The sequence below is a fragment of the Leptodactylus fuscus genome, chromosome 6 (genome assembly GCF_031893055.1).
Source record: "Leptodactylus fuscus isolate aLepFus1 chromosome 6, aLepFus1.hap2, whole genome shotgun sequence".
NCBI classification, from domain to species: Eukaryota; Metazoa; Chordata; class Amphibia; order Anura; family Leptodactylidae; genus Leptodactylus; species Leptodactylus fuscus.
Window position 1 is genome coordinate 84390236 of NC_134270.1, and position 23733 is coordinate 84413968.

Here is a 23733-nt window from a genome sequence, read left to right on the forward strand (position 1 = left end):
GAGGATTAGATACACAGGTTATCACAAAGTATCACACGCCAGAGGATTAGATACGCATGTCTTCACACAGTACCACACGCCAGAGGATTAGATATGCACGTCTGCACACAGATCCACATGCCGAAGGATTAGATACACACATCTTAACACAATACCACACGCCAGAGGATTAGATATGCAGTCTGCCCACAGTTGCACACACCGCAGGATTAGATACGTGCGTCTACACACAATACCACATGCCGGAGGATTACATACACAGGTCAGCACACAGTATCACGTGCCAGAGGATTAGATACACAGGTCAGCATACCATATCATATGCCAGAGGATTAGATACGCGCATCTGCAAAAAGTACCACATGGCTAAAGATTAGATATGCACGTCTGCACACAGTTCCACATGCCAGAGGATTAGATACATGCATCTTCACAAAGTTCCACATGCTGGAAGATTAGATACACAGGTCAGCACACAGAATCACATGGCAAAGGATTAGATGCGTACATCTGCACACAGATCACACTGGAGGATTAGATGCGTGCGCCTGCACAAAGTACCACACGCCAAAAGATTAGATACGTGCGTCTGCACACAGTTCCACGTACCAGAGGATTAGATACATGCGTCTGCACACAGTTCCACATGCCAAAGGATTAGATACACAAGTCAGCACATAGTATCACACGCCATAGGATTAGATACGCGCGTCTTCCCACAGTACCACATGCCAGCCGGAGGATTAGATATGCCCATCTGCACACAGTACCACAAGCCGGAGGATCAGATACGCACATCTTCACACAATGTCACATGCTAGAGGATTAGATACGTGCCACTGCACATAATACCACACGCCGGAGGATTAGATATGCGCCACTGCAAACAATACCACAGGCCAGAGGATTAGATACGCGCCACTGCAAACAATACCACATGCTGTAGGATTAGATACGCATGTCTGCACATAGTTCCACACGCCGCAAGATTAGATACGTGCCACTGCACACAGTACCACATGCCAGAGGATTGCATACTCGCCAATGCACACAGTTACACACGCTGTGTAGATGCACATATCTACACACAATTCCACATGCCAGAGGATTAGATACGTGAGTATGCTCACAGTTCCACACGCTGGAGGATTAGATATGCACCTCAACTCATAGTACCATACACCAGAGGATTAGATACGTGTGTCTTCACACAGTTCCACACACCAGAAGATGAGATACGTGCATCTATACACATGCCGTAGGATTAGATACGCACATATTTACACAATACCACATGCTGTAGGATTAGATACACACATCTGCACACAGCTCCACATGCCGCAGGATTAGATACGCATGTCTGTGCACAGTTTTGCATGCCGGAGTATTAGATACGCATGTCTTTACACAATACCACACAATGGAGGATTAGATACGCGCTACTGCAAACAATACCACATGGGGAGGGTTAGATACACGTGTCTACACACAGTACCACATGCCAGATGATTAAATATACATGTTAGCACACATTACCACATGCCAGAGGATTACATACGTGTGCCTATACACAGTTACACATGCCGAAGGATTAGATATGCACGTCTGTGCACATTACCACATGAGGGTTAGATACATGCGTCTGCACACAGTACCATACGTCAAAGGATTAGATACGCATGTCTTCACACAGTACCACACACTGGAGTATTAGATACGCGTGTCTGCACACAATACCACATGCTGGAGGATTAGATACACAAGTCAGCACACAGTGTCACACGCTAAGGGGTTAGATATGTGTGTCTACATACAGTACTACATGTTGGAGGATTAGATATACAAGTCAGCACAAAGTACCACACACCAAAGGATTAAATACGCATGTCTGTACACAGTACCACAAGCTGGAGGATTAAATACGTGCCTCTGCACACAGTACCACACACCGAATGGTTAGCTATGTGCCACTGCACACAGTACCACACGCCAGAGGATTAGATACGTGCCTCAGCACACAGTACCACATGCTGGAGGATTAGATACACGGCTCTGTACAGAGTACCACATATTAGAGTTTTACTCCAGGTTTCTATAGCAACCCAGCCATTTTTCTTCACTGATTTATGTCAGCTTTATAGGGGCAGGGCGCTGTGGATGACACTGTTACACAAGGTCACATACACACAGCTTTACTCCAGGTCTCCATAACAACTGATCACAGGTTTTCATTGATATCCAAAATGAGATGCTTGTGGACATATACACAAATGATATTCAAAATACAGCAGTGCCAAACTGGACAATTCTTATGGGGCGACTACACAAACAAAAAATGAAATATACCCGTGCGAAGCCAGGTACTCCTGCTATTAATATTATATATATACTAGCTGTGAGCCTAAACGCATAGGCTGGCAGCCCTGACTAACCTATGCCGTCAGAGGTAGGATTGGGCTGATGTTTACTTCTCTGGTTTTGGAAGCAACAGAGATGATTCTGATGAGGTTCATCAAATGTACCCTTAGGTAAGCATAAAAGGTTTTCGTTTTTCATTGCAGCAAAGGACAGGGCTATGACATTAAGGGCTTTTGATTGGTTAGTGAACCAAAAAACCTTGTAAGAATCCTTCTATTTTTTAAAAAATATGATTTTTTTACTGAATATTTTCTAAGTTTTGAAATACAGTGTACTAATTCAACTTATACTGTGGATTAAGCACACCAATGTCACTGTCACCAATGTCACGGTCAATGTTTTTATTTAAGATGCATGTTATCTTTGCCTGCATCTCCTTAAAACCTTGATCAGATTTATAAATAATTCCAGTGTAATTCCTTTACATGTCCTCTAGCACCATGTGTGACTGAGAGGTTGACAGAGCCATCTGCAGCCTCCCAGCATCTGAAATCACTGTTCTGGCCCAGACCAAACTATTCCTAGATCAGTGACCCAGAGGAAAGGCCAGATGTTTACTTCTAGTCAGCAAACTAAAAAGGCAATGTGACTGGCAAATGGTTCAGTGATAAGGGCAGGACTAGAATCATTGAAAAGGCCATAAACTGCATAAAATATTAGAAGGGAAACAACACTGACAAATTATTTTAATGTGCAAGAGAAAATTAATGTAATAAAATATAACTGGATGTTCTAGCAGGCCATGGTTAAATGTCAAATCGTAAGAGATCATTAGTGGATTACTCTTTACTCACGATACATTATAGTCTGACAATACATATCTAAAGACAAAGAAGCCATTATTACAGGGTAACTGTAGTCTATGCACTAGACTCGTCTGCAGTTAAAAATCCCTACTTTCAATGCACACAAGCAATTAAAAAAAAATCAGAAAAGCGATTAGGATTCAGAAAGTTTGCAGTGTCAGTGACATTGCTGTTAGGATTTAGCTTGCATTGAATTTACTGGAGTTTTAGACTATGATTTCTCTTGGTTTACTGGCGAGGAAAGGAAAAATTATTGAAGTAGCTAGTGGATTGTGATTCCTGGAAATTATTAACAAGCACATTTACCCCAGTATTGCCAAGTATAGGATAGGCATCCATGCAGAAAATGGAGAAATTCCAGGAATAATGTCATTCTGCACATTCTATCACCCTAAACATAAGACAGCATTGATAGCATTAGGGTCAGTGCACACAAAAAAAGCCTCCCAATAGAGTTCTATTGGGAGACTTTTTTTTGAAGGCTGATTTTGAAGCGGATTCAGAGTCAAAATCAGTGCCAAAAAACTCCCTAAGGGTAAGCCGCATCAGGTTCCAGTCCAAAAACCAGGTAGCTGCGACTGAAAGCCAGTGCACTGCACTGGCATGCAGCCGCACACTCCGCTCCGGATTAGGCCCAATAAATGGGCCTAGTCCGGAGGAGGGTGTCTTCAGGCTGAATCGCGAGGTGAAACGGCCTGAAGAATGAGCATCTCGCTTCCCAGAAAAAACTCCTGTGCGGCTTTAATGGGAGCCATATTTTTGGTCAGGATTTTGAGGCGGATACGGGCTCCAAATCCTAACCAAAAATCTCCGTGTGAACTTACCCTTATGTTCCCACATTCCCGATGCTGCTCCACACTAAGCTTTCTTTTACAGAAAAGTAAAGTAATGTCCCATTCTGTGGGGTGTGATTGACATGTCCCTCATGGACATCAGATTTATGTTAATCACACTTCACATGGTCATGACCAAGAGTGGTCACAACAAGACTAACTGAAGGACCTCCCCTATGACTACATTGAGTTCATTTGCATAACAGAAGCTAATAAACATTTGCCTGAGGTTTGGTGGAATCAAACTTGCAGTACTCGTTTTTTTCTTGCTCTCTTCTCCCAGAAGGGTCGGTCTCTTCTCTGGGACAATTCTCATTTTCTATATATGTAGTCAATAATGCAGAATCCATACTGTTGTAGTTACTGTACACAATCTTTTATTCCTACAGGGGTCGGCAGACTGTTGGTAAAATGAGTGAATTAACGTATAATAATACATGTTATTTATTGTACACTGACTTAGTCACTACTGATTCTGAAGTTATGAAGGATATGGGATAATTATTACATTATTATTTTATCCTCTAATGAGACAGTGCCCTTGTGACATTGTGACTGTACACACAGATAAGGATGTTGCTGTATTAAGAGAATGTTGGATTAATAGAGAACTATAGAAAGAAACCAATTTCCTAAAGTGTATGGAAGAGCTAGGACTGGCTATTGATAACTAGATTCTCTACATTTAGGGCACTGTTTAATACTACAGTCCCTGACAAAAGTTCTGTCTCTTTTCCATGTTGTGAAATGAAAAGCTTATAAACTAACTTTAAATTCATCTATTGGTTTAAGAGATGACTCATATAAAAGCTGAAACCCTCCCAAATGTGTTTTTTTTATTAAGAAAATTAATTGGCTTCACTGCTGAAATATTGATCATTTAATGAACACAGAAAGGCCAGATTTTGGCAAGACAAAAGTTTTGTCGCCCACATAAAGTAATGTGAAAATCAAACCAATAATTCAGTTCAAACACAAAGATATGTTTCCTAACATTGGTGAATGAAGTTGTGGTGCTATTAGAGCCATATTTAATATTTTGTGTGACTTCCATGAACTTGAAGGACGGCATCCATGCGTTTCAACAATGATTCATACAATTTATTGATGAAGTCATCAGTAATAGCACAGAATGCAGTCTTACATGCCTCCCAGAGTTGTCTGCCAAGCTTCTTCTTTCATCCTACTCCATACATGCTCAATGATGTTCATGTCTGGTGACTGGGCTGGCCAGTTCTGGAGCACCTTCATCTTCTTTGCCTTGAGGAACTTTAATGTAGAGATTGATGTATGAGATGGAGCACCATCCTGCAGCAAAATTTGACCCCTTTTATGATTGGGAATGTAAGAGGAAGCTAATACTTATTGATATTTTAGGCTATTGATATTGCCTTCCAACTTGCAAATGTTTCGCATACCCCCATACTGAATGTAACTCAAGACCATGATCTTACACCCAGAAAACAGTTAAGTTTGGTGGTGGAATCTTGGATCCATACAGGCTCCAGTAGATCTCCTGCAGTATTTGTGATGGCTGTGGTGTAATTCAACTGAAGATTCATCTGAGAAATCCACCTTCTGCCACTTTTCCAGCGTCCATCCATTTAGTAGGCTGTGGAGCTTTAATTGCTTTTTGTTTAGTGATGGCTTCTGGGCACTAATCGATCATGGAGGACATTTCGAGGCAGAATTCTACAAACTGTTCTAATTGACACAGGGACATTCGGTGACCAGGCCTGTTGGAGCTCTGCTGCAGTGGAAGAGAGGCTGGTTTTGATTTTCTAACCAACAAACGTTCCTCCTGAGCTGTTGTCTTGCGGGGTCTGCCGGACCTGGGCTTGTCAAAAACTTCTCCAGTCTGTTCAAATTTTTTTTTTAATTCTTTGTACTTGACGCTGAGACACATTAAAGGTGCCCGCCACCTCTGCAGTGGATCTGGTCTTCAGCTTCTTGAGAATCAAGGCTTTGGTCGCAGGGTTGAGTTTTGGCATGTTGTCACAGGTGAAGTTGCAGTTCAAGTGAAGGTTTGGGGTGCTGGAGTTCTTCTTATACACACCCACTAATTAACCGATCAATTCGTGAGCATCGGCGAGGCTGTACGCTAGGATTGGGGGCATCACATGACAAGGCGACAAAACTTTTGTCTTGCCAAAATCTGACCTTTCTGTGTTCATTAAATGATCAATATTTCGCCATTGAAGCCAGTGTATTTTCTTAATAAAAAACACATTTGGGAGGGTTTCAGCTTTTATATGAGTCATTTCTTAAACCAATAGATGAATTTAAAGTCAGGTTATAAGCTTTTGATTCCACAACATGGATAAGCGACAGGACGTTTGTCAGGGACTGTATGGCATTTTCAACCCAAGCTGACTTTTAACTTATTGATGACCACACATAAGTTATTTTCTAACATATCTCAATTAGATATTCTGATTTTCTAAGGAATGAAATTATTTAAGCCTTTTTATTAACTTTTTTTTCTTTTACAAACCTAAGGGGTTTGAACTCTAGCACTTGCTTGTGCACTTACTAATGATGTGATATCCTAATGACATGCATAGATGAGCCCAAAATTAATAACAGAAGTATAATAACTATGCTAGTCCTATTAGGTCTTCATGGTAAAAAAAAAAAAAAGGCAATCTATAGGTTAACTTGACTTTCGCCTAATAACATATTGACACCTCCATATGTTATGCTGTAACATTCAAGTAGAAGTGTGAATGTGTAAAGCTGTGCAGAATTACCCAGTGGCATTCTTGTGCTAGATTTAATGCTATGATGCTATGACTTTCCTCTTGGGGATAAGGTGACATTGCCTCTGGGTTAACTATTGACCTGAAAATGATTACATCTTTTTCACTGAAACTATCCAATGTGACTTCTGGTAATATGATTTTATACTCATCTGTCTCACTTGCAGGATCCTCGTAGTCGTCACAAGTTCAAGGTTCACAGCTACAGCAGCCCGACATTCTGTGATCACTGCGGTTCTCTGCTTTATGGATTGGTTCACCAGGGAATGAAATGTGCATGTAAGTACTGTTTATTAATAGTTGTGCATTAGTATTGCGCCTTTATAGCCTTAAATAATAACCAAACTTTCAGACAACTTTAACTTTTCATTTTCTGGCAGCCTTTGTCATTAATACATTTTGTAATATACTTTATTAATATATTTTGCTCTTTGTTGTGAAATCTTGCAATTCCTTATTATTTGCCTTATTTGTATATGGAAAGCTGAAATATGTGCACTGCTTTCACAAGTAAGGAGGGAGGGGCTATTGTATAAGGCTGAGACCGAGGGGGCACTTCAAACAGTTATACACTTCTATCTGTATTGTATCCAGAGATATAACCAGTTGAAAATACAGCTGGAATTGCAAATAAGCTACCAGGTGATCAGTATATGATCTGTTGGGGTCCGATGCCCAGACCCTACAAAGATCGGTTGTTGAGACAGATTCTGATGCTAAGTTCAGATGAAGTGCAGCTTCCGGCAACCAGATTCTGCTAGAACAAATGATCTGTGTAGGTTTGGGGTGTTTAGACACCAACAAAGCACATACTCAAGACTTAAGCCCATTGTACACAATTGTATGAGAGGTCAGTGTGCTATCTGGGTTTTTCCCAGAAAGCACACTGATCCATTCATTCTATGGGCCCATGAGCATGAACTACACACTCCCGTGTGCAGGCAGACAGCCACAAATTATGGAACAGGTCCAATTCCAGTCCGATTTGCGGCTGTGCTTCCACAACTCCTATTCATTAAATGTATGGTGCCATGCCTTTCATTCATGGCCTGTGGTTAGCACACTCTGGTGGGCAATACAGACTGTCCTGTGGATAGGTCATCAGAATGAAAATTTGATATTGGCTCAGAAAACTCTTTAATAGATAGCAAATATCAGCAGAAAAAACTTGCTAAATATATAATACAATTGGGAGAGCGGTTTTTGTGCCAATTTTCCTCTAATTCTGCCATTTTAGGCCGAGGCCTCACATGGCATAAACACGCCATTTGGCTGCGGCAGTTTACAGCCCTTGCAAAACGGATGGAATTCTTGGATCCCATCCACACATTGTAGAAAAATATCCACAGCAGAAATGCTGCAATTTCCAAAATCATTGTGTTTTTGGAAAGCTCAGCATGACCATTAATCCTATGGACACACTAACTGGTTTGCATAGGTATTATTGAAGCATAAAGTCTGCAGAGGGGAACTGTGGACTTTTTGTGAAAAGCGCTGTGTGAAAAAATGCAATGCGTTTCTGCAGCAGTTTTTCCTGCAGCACTTTTTTGCTGCAGTTCACTATGTGGGGTCTCGGCCCTAAAAAGTTTTTACACTGTGTGGGTAAGATTATAAAGGCACAAAAATCATAAACTGCACTCAAGGACATGGGCAGTGTAAAAAATAAAATAAAATATTTGAACAGTAAAATCCCAACTTAGTTGAGATGAATTTGCACAAGGTTTTCTATGTATCTTACAGCTCTTTAGTAAATTAGGCACTTGAAAATACACCTCAGGGCTCGTTCACATCTGCGGCCCGGCACTCCGTACTTAGGTTTCCGTTTCCTGCCTAAAACACAGGCAGGATACGGAAACCTGCAGGAGTCTCTCTCACCCATTAATTTGAATGGGTGAGAGAGATGTCCGGCCGTGCGTGGCGGTGAGCGTTTTAGGCTCTCCGCCGCGAAACCGGGTTTTATAATCCGGACACAGAGTCGGACATGCAGTACTCTGTGTCCGGATAAAAAAAATCCGGTTACGCGGCGGAGAGCCTAAAACGCTCACCGCCGCGCACGGCCGGACCCGGTCTATGGTTTCCGTCTTCTGGCATGCAGAAGACGGAAACCATAGAACGGAGACCCCAAACGCAGGTGTGAACCCAGCGCCAGTAAAACGTCGCACACAGCTAAAAATGAGCACACAAGCGGACATGCGCAGTCGGCTCTGCCCAGGCCTGATGCCTGGCAGAGTGAATGAAGAGCCGGAAGACGCCGCGGGGAAGCTGCACGGAGATGACTTCTAAAGGTAGGAGAAGAACCAGCGTTGATTGGCCGACTGTATAGCATTCGGCCAATCAATGCTGGTTCTGCATCGAACTTTTACATTCGAACAGCGAGTGGTACTCGATCGAGTATGAGTATTTCGAATACCGTAGTATTCGATCAAATATCTACTCGATCGAATACTACTCGCTCATCTCTAGTCAGTAACACTGTAGAATTCCTACATACAGGTTCTTGCTTTGTATACCTTGCACTAAATATGACAATGACCAGTACATGTTAATTATCACACGTCTGCTTCTTCATTGTGCATTGAAAACCTATCCTTGTCATTCATTGATCAGTTACAGTAGGTATATTATTGTTATGTATGTATAGCGCATCATTAATTCCGTGGTGCAGCTTCTGTGTACATGACTATATCAGAATTACGAAAACTAAATCTTAAAAATTCTTAGGCATTGATTCACAAAGCATATTGGACAATTGTATCACTTTTTACTAAAATAACATTGATGTTTATATGCTGGAAAGACACTTACAATATATCATCTTCCTGCAGGCTGTGAGATGAATGTACACAAACGTTGTGTTCAGAGCGTGCCTAGCCTTTGTGGTGTGGATCACACTGAACGCCGAGGACGGATGCGCATCAGGGTAGAAGCAATTAATGACGAAGAATTTCAAGTAACAGGTATGTACTGTATATACTTGAGTATAAGCTGACCCAAATATAAGCCAAGACCCCTAATTTTACCACAAAAAAACTGGGAAAACTTGACTCGAGTATAAGCCGGGGGAAGGGGGGGGGGAATGCAGCAGCTACTGGAAAATTTCAAAAATTAAAATGGCTGGAATTTTTGGGTGCAGTAGATGTTCGGTGCTGGGGAAGGGGAGGGGGTGTTTTGGTTGTCTGTCTGCCCCTTCCCTGAGCTTGAGGACTGTTTTTTCCCCCCACTTGGAACTCAGCCTGGCTGAATATAGCATATCTGCAGATACCCTATATTCAGTAGACCGGGCACTTTCAAACACAGGGATACCTAATTTGTATATGTTTCACAGTAATTTTCTACTTTGAGGGCAGGTTCACACCAGCGCCCGATCTCAGTTATGCAGGTTTCCGTTTTCTGCCCGAGAAACTGGGCAGGAGATGGAAACTGGCAGGCAGTTATAAACTCATTCATGGGTTTGAAAAGTGTCCGCCGTTGAGGGTCTTCTGCTCTCCGCAGCTAAACCATTTTTTTTAAACCGGACACAAAGTTGGACATGCAGGACTTTGTGTCCGATAAAAAAAACAAAACTGTTTTGTCGCAGAGAGCAGAAGACACTCATGGGCGCTTACCGGCGGAGACTGAATGTCAGTTTCTGTCTTCTGCTGACAGAAAACGGAAACTTGCATAACAGAGATTGATTGCTGTGAACCCGCCCTTATATGTATTCTAGGGAAAGGAGTGATTTACAACTTTTATTTATTTTATTTTTTTATTATATTTTTTTTAAACTTTTTTTTTTTTTCACTATTTTGTTGGCCCCCCCCAGGGGACTTGAACCTGCAATCATTTGATTGCAAGTCCCATAGACGGCAATACAAGTGTATTGCTATCTATGGGAGATTCTATACATTACTATTACAGATGGTCATAGACCAGCCGCCATAGTAATATAGCGATGACAGACTTGGGAGCCTTCATTACGCTCCCGGCTGTCATCGGAACAGGTCAGCTCCTGCGAGCTCGCTGCGCAGGAGCCGGCCTGCAACTTTAAAGGTATGGGGCCGATGGTGACCGGCCCCGGGACTAATTGTAACTTGAAGGGGGGGGGGGGGGATGGGGGAGGACATCTCCGGATGGCATCTCTGCTGTAACTCTTGCCGGAGCTCATGCCTGCAAACTCTGATTGTAGGCATTTAGTTCCGGACCTGGCATACAAATAGCACTCTGGCAGGAGCATGGCGATGCTGAACATCTCAAACTGCAGAAGTACTTACGGTACTTCTGCTAGCACACCAGGAAACAGACACACACCGGTGTGGGCCTGAGCTTACGTGGCCACGTAACGTGGCGTGTAATAGAGTGGTGGTGGTGGGATCTGCATTACTGGCCTGCTAGCAGAAAATTTCCGTAATGACTCTAGTATAAGTAAATTTTTACAATGTCTGGATGAGATTAATAAACTCTCAATCACTTTTCTGTCACTGTAAAATGCATTATTTTTTTCTGCTGTGCTTCCTCAAAAAGAGTTTCTTTTTTGGAAATGATATAAAAAGTTGCAAATTACATTTGTTTGATCTCGTTCTTGAACTGCAGTGGGTGCCATTTTTGTAATGTTGAGTTACTTTTGAAGTTCTTGCTCCTATAAAAATGAACATTATTTGCCCAAAGTGAAATGTGAGGCCTGTCTTTATTTCTCTGCCCTGTTGTTGTAATGTTTAAGTAATATATTTTATGTTCTACAGTATATCAGTGGGGTACATCCTGTGGCTCTCCAGCTGTTACAATCCCTGCAGGCCCAACCACTGCTATAGAATACAACATAATGTTTACAGTTCAATACATGTAAAAGAATGCAGAAGACTATTAGTATAAGTTATTTGTCCTGCTTTTTCACTGTAAATATAAAACATTAAATGAATCAATATAAACTTTAATAGTAATGAGCATAGTAAAAGGAAGTATGGAAACAGATGTTAGAACTGTATAACACCTGTGTATTACAAATATGTGTCACATTATGAATGCAGAAATGTTCAGCAACCATCTGTTGTGCCATATAATAATACATTTAAATAAAATTAAAAAATGCAAAAGGAAACAATTGCTGTCAGAAAATGGATTCAGCAAATTATCATTTATAAATAATTTAACGATCAGTGTGTAACATATGAGGACCTATATTTGCCCTACAGGCATGCTGCTAACTTTTATTTAACCCCTTCCCGCCGATGGCATTTTTTGATTTTCGTTTTTCGTTTTTGACTCCCCTCCTTCTAAACCCCATAACTTTTTTATTTCTCCGCTCCCAGAGTCATATGAGGTCTTAATTTTTGCGGGACAATTTTTTCTTCATGATGCCACCATTAATTATTCTATATAATGTACTGGGAAGCAGGAAAAAAATTCAGAATGGGGTGGATTTGAAGAAAAAATGCATTTCTGCGACTTTCTTACGGGCTTTGGTTTTACGGTGTTCACTGTGCAGCCAAAATGACATGTCCCCTATATTCTGTGTTTCGGTACGGTTCCAGGGATACCAAATTTATATGGTTTTATTTACATTTTGACCCCTAAAAAAAATTCCAAAACGGTGTTAAAAATTTTTTTTCTAAAAGTCGCCATATTCCGACGGCCGTAACTTTTTTATACATAGGTGTACAGGGATGCATAGGGCGTCTTTTTTTGCGGGGCCAGGTGTACTTTTTAGTTCTACCATTTTCGGGAAATGTTATTGCTTTGATCACTTTTTATTCAAATTTTTATCAGAATTAAAACAGTGAAAAAACGGCGGTTTGGCACTTTTGACTATTTTTCCTGCTACGGCATTTACCGAACAGGAAAAATATTTTTATAGATTTGTAGAGCGGCCAATTTCGGACGCAGGGATACCTAACATGTATATGTTTCACAGTTTTTAACTACTTTTATATTTGTTCTAGGGAAAGGGGGGTGATTTGAACTTTTAATACTTTTTATATTTTTTTATATTTTTTTTTACTTTTTTTTAATTTTTTTTTTGCATTTATTAGACCCCCTAGGGGTGTTGAACCCCAGGGGGTCTGATCACTAATGCAATGCATTACAATGCTAATGCATTGCAATGCATTGCAAAAAATCATCATCTCTTTTGCAGGCTGTATACACCAGCCTGCAAAAGAGAGAATTTGCAGACCGGCTGGGAGCCTTTAACAAGGCTCCCGGCTGTCATGGCAACAGGGGGTCGGCCCTGGAGCATGCTCCAGGAGCCGGCGATCCCTGCCAAAATGGCGGCGCCCACGCGCCGCCGGGAAAATGGCGCCTCCAGCGCCTTTGACAGCAGCGCCAGAGGGGTTAATGCCTCCGATCGGTCCGGGGACCAATTGGAGGCATTAGAGCCGGTTGTCTACTGCTTAAAGCAGTAGACACCCGGCGGCTATGACGGCCGCCCGGCTCCCGACACGAGCCGTACTATTACGGCGCATGTCGGGAAGGGGTTAAAGGAGCTCTATCAGCAAAATCATGCTGATAGAGCCCCACATATGCATGCATAGCCTTTATAAAGGCTATTCAGGCACCGTAAATGTTAAATTAAACTACCCCCCCCCCCCCCCCCGTTTTAAAATAATAACTTAAAAAAGAATGTTCTCTACTTACGGAACGTGCACCCTGGGCGGGCATTCAGGGTGCGCCGACTTCTTCTTCCACGCCTCTTCTTCCTCTGACGTCTTCGGGTCCCGTCCTCCTCCGGCGCTTGCTCGCGGACACTGATAAAAAAAAATAGCCCGGGCGCATGCGCAATAGCCGTAGTAGAGGCCGCGTGCTACTGCGCATGCGCCCGGGCTATTTTTTTTTTTATCAGTGTCCGCGAGCAAGCGCCGGAGGAGGACGGGACCCGAAGACGTCAGATGAAGAAGAGGCGGGGAAGAAGATGAAGACACACCCTGAATGCCCGCCCAGGGTGCACATTCCGTAAGTAGAGAACATTCTTTTTTAAGTTATTATTTTCAAATGGGGGGGGTAGTTTAATTTAACATTTACGGTGCCTGAATAGCCTTTTTAAAGGCTATGCACGCATATGTGGGGCTCTATCTGCAGGATTTTGCTGATAGAGCCCCATTAAGGGGAATGAACAACCTATTTTTTTCACTAAGTAAAACTAATGATAGATTTTTGATAATGTTTTTAATTTTTGTTTTTAATTTTTTTTTTTTTAAATGTAGATTGTGAGCCCCATATAGGGATTTTTTTTTTCTATCTGTATGTCTTTGTAGAATGGGATAAAATAGTCACAAACACAGGGAGAACATACAAACTCCTTGCAGATGTTGCTCCTGGTGGGAGTGCTAATCACTGAGCCACTGTGTTTCCCCTTTTTTAAATTTTTTTAAACTGCATTTTTGTACATGACAATGGGGCGGCCAACTTGCCTGAGGTTCAGAGATATGCTTAACTTCAGCTACATTGTAAACTTGAATAATTATATAACTCAAGAAGTGTAAATTCCCATTCATTCTATCTAAAACTAATTAAGCACATTAGTTTCTGTTTACATTGTTTCTAGCAGCAAACTGATAGCGTTCCCGCTTCTCCAGCATTTGTTTAGCCCTGGGGGAGCTGATGAACGGCTAGGGGGCTACTCTAGCAAGGAAACGCGTGAGGTGTCCCTTAGGGGTTAAAATCTTTATATGTGACCTGTCAGAAAGTACTGAATAGAGTTAGTTTGACACGTGGGTCACTTGTTTGCTTTGTATTGAATTGTGGCTATCTAGGCTTTAGAGATCCCTGCTGGATACAAAGCAGCAGGTTGAGTTATTACACAAGGCATGAATGTTAAATGGAATCTATCAGCTCCCCCACGCTGAAGCCTTACTTAAGATCACATCACACTCCTGTGACTGAGATAACCTTCATCATATTTCCCAGGAAACACAACAATCCTGCGACTACTGGCATTGCCACCAAAACCACAAGTAGTGCGCCTGTTGTCACCCACATTCTTATTGTTAGTAGTTGCAGTCATGGATGGTGTCAGTAGCACAAAGGATTCATCTTCTGTCTCCTTTAGCCTGTTCCCTGTCTTTTTTATTTTCAGTCATTTTTCTTAATTGCTAATATAACATTAAACTGGCTGCATGGGCCGCTGTTGGACATTATACTGTGTATAGGGGCCTCTGTGAGACATTATACTGTCTGGAGGTCACATTGGGACATTATAGTGTGTGTTAATAGGACGTTATATTGTGTGGAGGCCAAGAAAGGGGGGACTCTATGCCGTGTGTGTGGGGGAACCAAGTCAAAATTTTGCTGGGGGGGGGGGGGCAGACTTTGCTAGTTATGCCCCTGCTGCGAACGTAGTGATAATATATGTGATTACAATATTAGAGCAAAAACATACGTTTATCAGAAAAATCTGTACAATTAAAAGGCAGTTCTAGTATCGTGTTGGGTCAACTCTAGCCTAGATAAAAGAAGAGATATATTTGATCCTTTCTTTTTTTATCTTGTGTGCTTTTACTGTGCTTCATACTCATATAAATAGGCAAGATAATCTTTCACTGCTAAAGGGAGGATGATTCTTCATGGAGAATCCTATTGTAACCATAGCTACTGGTAATCATTATAGATAATTCTACAGTAAATACTAGATTTTAGACCAATAGCAATATGCATATAATGTGTAAAATTAACTCCATATGCTTTTTCTGTACTGAATAGTAAGAATGTGACTGTCAGACACAGAATGAGCCATATTACCCAAGGCTGAACATAACCATATCCTAAAGATGAAACATATGGAAAGTGAACACAGCCCCCGTAAAAAGTGCTTGTATAGTGTGCGATACTTTAGAAATACTCTCCTTGGGTGCTCAAGGCTTCATACCTCCCGGTCCAGGCCATATAAACAGGAAAACAAAAAATGGAAGTCGGCACTCCAATTAATATCCAAAAATTAAAATATACTTTTAATGTCCATGATTAAAATGAATTGACAAAAACAGAAGACCAGTGCAAAAACTTGAAAAATACGAAAACAACACTTACAGCATGATGAAAAAATAGACGTGCTCAAAGCATAGATGAACCAGCGTTAGTAGCCTACGCGTTTCAGGGCTTTAGCCCCTTACTCATGGCAGAAATCCTAAAGATGCTCAATTTAAGAAAATCCTAAAATATTCTAAACATAAGACATTTCCTGTTTTATATTTAAGAACCAAGAAACGTTCCAATCTATGAAAACAGTGTTGGTGCATAGTTAATGATTTCATCACAAGTGCATCCGTTTCCTTGTCTTCTACTCATGTCTTTAGCACCATCTCGTGGAAAATACTCATTATAGACACTCTTCTCACCTAAGAGTCAAGAAACTCCTTAGCAACAAGCTACAGTTAAAAATAACCTTTATGAGCTATACTTGGAAGTCTTGCCTGTTGTTTGTGCACTTTAAAACAGCATTCAATCTGTCCCCTGAGCCTAGCAGTACTACGATCTTGTGAATGCATTTTTAGTATCTGTAATAAGGTGTGAGAGGTAATAGACATTAACACTTGTGTTCTAATTACAGCATAGAGACTTGCATCAAATATGCTATGGAAAACAGCACTACACAATATCATAAGATAGATGGAGAAATAGATGGGTAGGTAAATAGATTGGTTCCAAAAACAAAGGTAAGAGTACCACCGCTTGTTTCTGGCTTAAGGGACAGAGATGCTAACATATCAAGAACAGATCATCTATTTTGAGAGGAAATGAGAGGCCTATAATGAATTCTACATTTTTACTTTAAGGACAGGTATAGGCTCAAAGATTGGTGATGGTGGAAGATCAGGTACAATAGCAGAGTACTGATTTTCTATGACTGGGAATGTAAGTATGGATGAACCTCTCAAGATTCATTATGGTATTGGATGGTTTAGGGCCAAGACTTGTTTTGGTTTGAACAAGTTTGGTATAAACCACAGCTTAAATTTACTTAAAACATAGTGTAATCCATACTCATGGCTCCCAGGAACTTATCTTATCAATGTATAGCTTTCTAAGGCAGACACAGCCAAGTTATGTCAAAGTAAAGGTTACGTACAGTGGGTACGGAGAGTATTCAGACCCCTTTAAATTTTTCACTCTTTGTTTCATTGCAGCCATTTGCTAAAAGTAAAAAAGTTCATTTTAATTCTCAATAATGTACATTCAACATCCCATCTTCACAGAAAAAAAATAGATATTTAGATATTTTTGCTAATTTATTTATTTATTTTAATGCAGAATGTGAGTCCCATATAGGGCTCACAATGTGCATTTTTCCCTATTAGTATGTCTTTGGAGTATGGGAGGAAATCCATGCAAACATGTGGAGAACATACAAACTCCTTGCAGATGTTGCTCCTGGCAGGATTTGAACCTAGGACTCCAGCATGGCAAAGCGCAGTGCTAATCACTGAGCCACCATGTTGCCCCTGTATTTTTACTAATTTATTAAAAAAGAAAAACTGAAATATCACATGGTCATAAGTATTCAGACCCTTTGCTCAGTATTAAGTAGAAGCATCCTTTTGAGCTAGTATAGCCATGAGTCTTCTTGGGAATGATGCAACAAGTTTTTCACATCTGGATTTAGGGATCTTCTGCCATTCTTCCCTGCAGAGAATCTCCAGTTCCATCAGGTTGGATGGTGAACGCTGGTGGGCAGCCATTTTCAGGTTTCTTCAGAGATACTCAATTGGGTTTAGGTCAGGTCTCTGGCTGGGCCAGAGAAGAATGGTCACTGAGTTTTTCCGAAGCCACTCCTTTGTTATTTTACCTTTGTGCTTTGGGTCATTGTTTTGTTGGATGGTGAATCTTTGGCCCAGCCTGAGGTACAGAGCACTCTGGGGGAAGTTTTCTTTCAGCATATCTCTGTACTTGGCCGCATTTATCTTTCCCTCAATTGTAATCAGTCATCATTTCCCTGCAGTTGAATAACATCCCCATAGCATGATGCTGCCATCACCATGTTTCACTGTTGGAATTGTATTGGACAGGTGATGAGTAGTGCCTGGTTTTCTCCACACATACCACTTAGAATTAACGCCAAATAGTTCAATCTTTGTCTTATTAGACCAGAGAATCTGAGAATTTCTCATAGTCTGGGAGTTCTTCATATGTTTTTGGCACTCTCTATGCAGGCTTTCATATGTCTTGCACTGAGTTGAGGCTTCCATTGGGCCATTCTGCCATAAAGCCCCAATTGGTGGAAGTCTGCAGTGATAGTTGACTTTGTGGAACCTTCTCCCATCTCCCTACTGCATCTCTGGAGCTTAGCCACAGTGATCTTTGTGTTCTTCTTTACCTCTTCACCGAGGCTCTTCTCCCACAGTTGCTCAGTTTGGCTGGATGACCAGGTCCAGGATGAGTTCTGGTCATCCCAAACGTCTTAGATTTAAGGATTATGGAAGCCACTGTGCTCTTAGGAACATTAAGTGCTGCAGAAATTATTTTATAGCCTTGGCCAGATCTGTGTCTTGCCACAATTCTGTCATCTGCCTCCATCCCCTGAAGTAACTCTGTCACCTTGACAAAGCTGCCAGTTCTCTATTCGTAATAGAATCATCATTGCATTCAGTAATGTTATCATCTTCTCCACTTTATTGATACATCATATCAATGGAATTCTTCTATAACCTCACAATTCTCAACAGAATTTTCTTTAGTGCTCCTACCAGATTACCTGTAGCAGATCCCTTCATTACTGTTTCCACCACCACCTCCTCTACATCCAAAAAAAACACTGTTCTCATACAACTAATTAAGGTGAGAATGAAGAGGAAGTTTTGGGCTTCGAGAAACATCTATCGCAGCAGATGCCACATGACTATTTGGAAGGGGAGTTGGAAACTCCAATGAAGAGGGGAATCTGCTCTTCTTCAGGAAGATCTATAACTTTATCGAAGGCTCAAACACACAATGTGCTTCGAAGAAAATATCTCCTTTTTTAAGTGTTGATGAGACAAAACAAGTGCCACACACATAGTTACACAATATAAAGGTAATGCCCTGGCAAGGTCTGCCGTTAGTGGGAGGGGTCTAAACTGGAGTGCATTTATATGACAAACAACTGCTGACAATGGTCTTAAGTTATGCATCGCTTGTGCGGCTTGTGGAGAATGTCAGTGCATATGTGCAGTCTCCCTTCCCGAAGTCCAAGTCCAGGAGGGATCCTACGCATGCGTACCATAGCCACTTGCGCCCACTGAACTGCAGCTGTGCGGCTTGACTCACTGCTGGATTTTGCCACTCCCCTTCCAAATAGTCATGTGGCATCTGCTGCAATAGATATTTCTCGAAGTCCAAGACTTCCTCTATGCTCTCATTTTAATTAGTTATATGAGAACAATTCATTGCCTGGGATCATGTCCTGACATTGAGAAGCCCTGCAGCTTCTAACTATTGGTATGACAAGCGCAATAAGTATCTGTGACTGTTCACAACTACACCAGGTGAGAGGTCAATCTAACATCTACCAGCTTACTGCTGCACTTCTTGTACATAGTCCTTTAGTATTGGTCTGCAATTATATCTTTAATAAGACCCACCAGTATCTGCTTGGAGTGCACTCTTTCTCACTCTATCTCATCTTTGTCGACACTGTGTAGAAATACAGTAATACGCTATGTGCCAAAATATTTGTCACTAAACGGACTGACTTTGTCAGTAAAAATAATCTAAGAGAGTGTTCATACTACCACTGGTGACCATCAGTAGCGGAACCATCCCAAATCCATTAAAATTTCCATTCATTTCAGTGGGATTTTATCTAGTGTACATAAGGCCCCGTTCACACGGGGCACGGGATGGCGTATTTTGGTCCTGATTTTGACGCGTGAAGCCGCGTCAGAATGGGACCAAAATGCACCTGTCATGACTGTCGTGGCTTCCAACAGTCGCGGCTTCCCGCTCCAGAGTAGGCCCAAATGAATGAGCCTAGTCCGGAGGATGTAGGCCTGAAGAAAGGACAGCTCACTTCTTTTTTCCACTAGTGGGAACAAACCACTAGTGGAAAAAAGAATTCTATTGTGAGGGGGCGGATTTTGAGGAGGATTCAGCGCCAAAATCCGCCACCTATTTCCCAGTGTGAACAAGCTCTAAGTGACTATTAGTGTCTGTTATACACCTAATCTGTCACGTCTGTTTTTTTTCTCGGACAAAAAAATCCTTCATGCAGGAATTTTGTTTCTGTTAAAAATAATGGTTTCATGATGGTCGGCAAACGTCTGTTATTTTTTAACAAGTCTATGCATATCGGATAGTAACGGACGTGAATCCATTAATGTCTGTTTTTTTCCTGAACATGTTCAGAAAGCAGAAACAAAAAAAAAGCAAAAAAATGGATCAGGTAAAAAAATAACGTACACATTAACATCAGTTAGTATCTGTTATGATAGGTGTCCAATTTTTATTTTTTTAAACACTTCAGTACTGAACCAATTTATGGTTCAGAAACAGACTCATTTTTGGGTGTTCTGTATGTGCGGTTTTTGAGGGCTGTAACATTTTTATCATTTGGGTTATTCAACTAATTTCTGTGTCTTTTTTCGGTGACATATAGGGCTTTATTTTTATGTTTTTTTAATTATGCATGTGTTTTCATTTTTTTAATATCCAGGAAAATATAAACACAAGAGGAGGAAAAACGTGTCTGTTTTTTCACTTTTAATTTTTTTTTTATTTAATAGCACAGCGCTACTAAAAAAAAAAAATTATATAGTTTTTCCTGTCTGTTACGGTAATTTTTATGGTGTTGTTGGGTGTGGGTTTAGAACTTGTAATAAAGGTATTTTATTGACATATTATTTTATGTATTTCATTTATTTTATTTACTTTTTTTTTCATATATATATATATATATATATATATATATATATATATATATATATATATATATATATTACTCTGTGTCCTCATAAGATCATGATAGATCTTTGGGGAAATCTGATCTGTACCTGTACATTACTATAGAGTTGATCTGGGTCCTGTTGTAATGTTGGTTTTGTTTTCCACTAGCAATGTATTAGCAGCAGCACTTGCTTTGGATCATGCAGTGATGATAACACTTCTGCCCATAGTTTGAGTATCACAAAATGGCTGTCTTCTGCAGTGACATCAGCAATGTATTGTTACCAACTACCACTCATGATCGGCTGAGAGATTTTCAGGTGATGCCAGAAAGCCACCTAGGTCATGAAAATAATTTGATCCTTCTTCCCCTCCATATTTTATTGTATATTACAGATAAAAGGCAAACAAAAATTTCACTTTATCAAAATAGTTCAGCAGGTGGAATAACTCCACTGAAATACCCCTTCTTCAGTAGTACACCTTTGAATAAAGAAACTCCCTCTCCTTTCTCAAAGGCTTACTACATCCAACTACACTTACAGTACAACATACAATAACATCAATAGTTGCAAGACATGCTATTGTTTCAGCATTGACAACCTCTAGGGATTGACAATCTCTAGTTCTCCTATCCTCTGGTTACAAGAAGGAGTATTTATTCATCCCTTGTACATAGGGAAAATCTTACCTCAACCGACATTCATATGTCTCATTATACCCACACTCTTTGAGCCCTAGGACACAACTCTATGCTGAATCCGCCTCAAAATCATCCTCCAAAAAAAGCCTCCCAAGAGTTCTTCTGGGAGGCTTTTTTGCTACAGTCTTAAACAGTTAGGGGCAAAAGCCCTAGTTATGGTTGAGAAAAGATATAGGTCCATCAAGTTCAACCAGGGGATAGGAAACGTCATGACAGTCCATAGATTTCTATAACCATCAATGCTATTTTGCTCTAAAAAGGCATCTAACCCTTTTTTGAAGTTGTCAGCTGTTGCTCCTGTGACCAGGAGCTTTTTTTTTTTTTCCATATGGAGAGAGTGCCCCTTTACCAAGCCTATATGCCTCATAAAAGATCGGTGGGCTCCAACGATGAAATATCAAGTTACAAAAACCAGAGACCACTTACAATATTTAGCCAAAAAAATAAATGTAATTAATTACAAATTCATAAATGATCACAAAAAACAATAATAAATGCAATATAATAAATGCATAGATTAAACGGTGGGTTTGATCATAGATATAAAAGAAGAAAAAAAAAAGTGTTTAAAAGTATAAATCCCGTTTCCCTAGATCAGATATAAAAGTAAATAAACAAAAGTAAATATAAAACACATTAGGTCTCCCCGCGCTCCAAAATGCCCAAACTATTCTAATATTAAAATATTTATCCCATACAATGAAAAAAATAAAAGCAGCCTAAGGGCCAGTCACACGGAGTAAAATTGCATGTATTTTGGAGTGTAATTTTAAACGTGTAAAATAAGACTCCCATTGACTTCAATGACATTTTACACGTGTATTTTGACGTGTATTTTGGAGTGTTTTTTTTACATGACGTCAATGGGAGTCTTATTTTACACGTGTAAAATTACAAAAAGTGTGAACTGGCCCAAATACTGTTCTTCAACACTTTGACTCTTTCACATTATGGTATCAGTAAAAGCGTCATTGTGTCCTGCATCAAAACAAAAGATACCAACACATTTTTTATTTTGCAAAGGTTTTCATTTTTTTTTTAAAGGTATCAAAACATTACAAATACTATATAAATTTGCAATCACCGTGATACCATACACACCCCCAGAATACAGGTAACATGTCATTCTTGCCACATAGTAATGAAATTGGTGCAAATGCATTTTTTCTCCCATTCCATCTCATTCTGGATTTTTTTCCAGCTTCCCGGTACATTATACAAAATGGCGGCATTACAAAGAGCAATTTGTTTTGAAAATAGTAAGCCATCATGTGAGTCTGTCAACTGAAAAATGAAAAAGTGATGGCTCTTGGATAATCAGTGCTGATGGTGCAGTGTCCCAGTACACTCCTTACTGCCATGATAGAAGTAGTTGTCGTATGGTAGAAAGTTTCTCACAATGTACCAATACTGGGTATCACTATGTCTATTGTATAATCTGTATTTCCTGTGTGTATACACTAACACAGTACCATACCTCACAACCATCCCGATTTCCGCGGGACACTCACGCTTTCCTACCCCTGTCCCGCGCAGCTCCCTACATGTCCCGCTATGTCCCTTTAATGATTTACTGGTCAATCATTCCTCAGATCACCGCCTGCTCTTTTAACAGATAAGAGGCTGCGGTGATCGGAGGAACGCTTGACTATGGTTCAAGGACCTTGTGTAACATTACACGGTCACATGACTAGGTGGGCGTGTCAGTGTCCCATGCAGTGAAGAAATGAAGAGATCTGTGTAAGGTACTGAGAAGGGAGGGGAAAGGGTGCATGTGAAATGCAGGATGGAGAGAGAGAGAGTGTGTGTGTGTGTGTGTCTTTCTCTGTGTGTGTCTGTCTGTTTGTGTTTGTCATTATATTGGGGGCAAAGATGGAGGAGAGACATGAAACTGGGGGCAGATGAAAGGGGATATGAAACTGAGGGAGAAATGGAGGGGTGGAGATGAAACTGGGGACAGAGATGGAGGAGGGGACATGAAATGGAGCAGATGAAGGGGGGCACTTAAACTGGGGTACATTAAACTGGGGACAACTGGAGAGGAGTATTAAACTGTGGGAATAGCTGGAGGGGGACCTATCTGCTTCTAGTTGCCCCCAGTTTAATGTCCCACTTCATCTGCCATTTATTTATTGCCCCCTCCAACTACCCCCATTGCTAATGTCCCCCTCCAGCTTCTCCAATTTAATGTTTAAACTGGGGCACAAGGAGAGGGACTTAATACTGTGGGGCAGTTGGAAGAGAACATTATAATGGGGGGGGCATATAATGTATGGGTGACGGTAGGAGGATTATACTGTGTTGGGGGACATGAAAAATGAATGAGAATGGGCGGAGTCAACTGAAAAGTGGGTGGAGCTAAATTTGCCATTTTGTCCCTCTTTCTGTTG

The 23733-nt window shown here is 40.8% G+C and overlaps 1 protein-coding gene across 1 annotated transcript in view; it reads left to right on the plus strand.

Moving 5' to 3' along the window:
* PRKCG (protein kinase C gamma) overlaps window positions 1-23733 on the plus strand; it is a 448854-nt gene that overhangs the window by 305731 nt on the left and 119390 nt on the right. The window contains exons 4-5 of the mRNA XM_075276786.1: window positions 6984-7095; window positions 9642-9773. Of these exons, the coding sequence (XP_075132887.1) occupies window positions 6984-7095; window positions 9642-9773 (244 nt within the window). The remainder of the gene's footprint in view (window positions 1-6983; window positions 7096-9641; window positions 9774-23733) is intronic.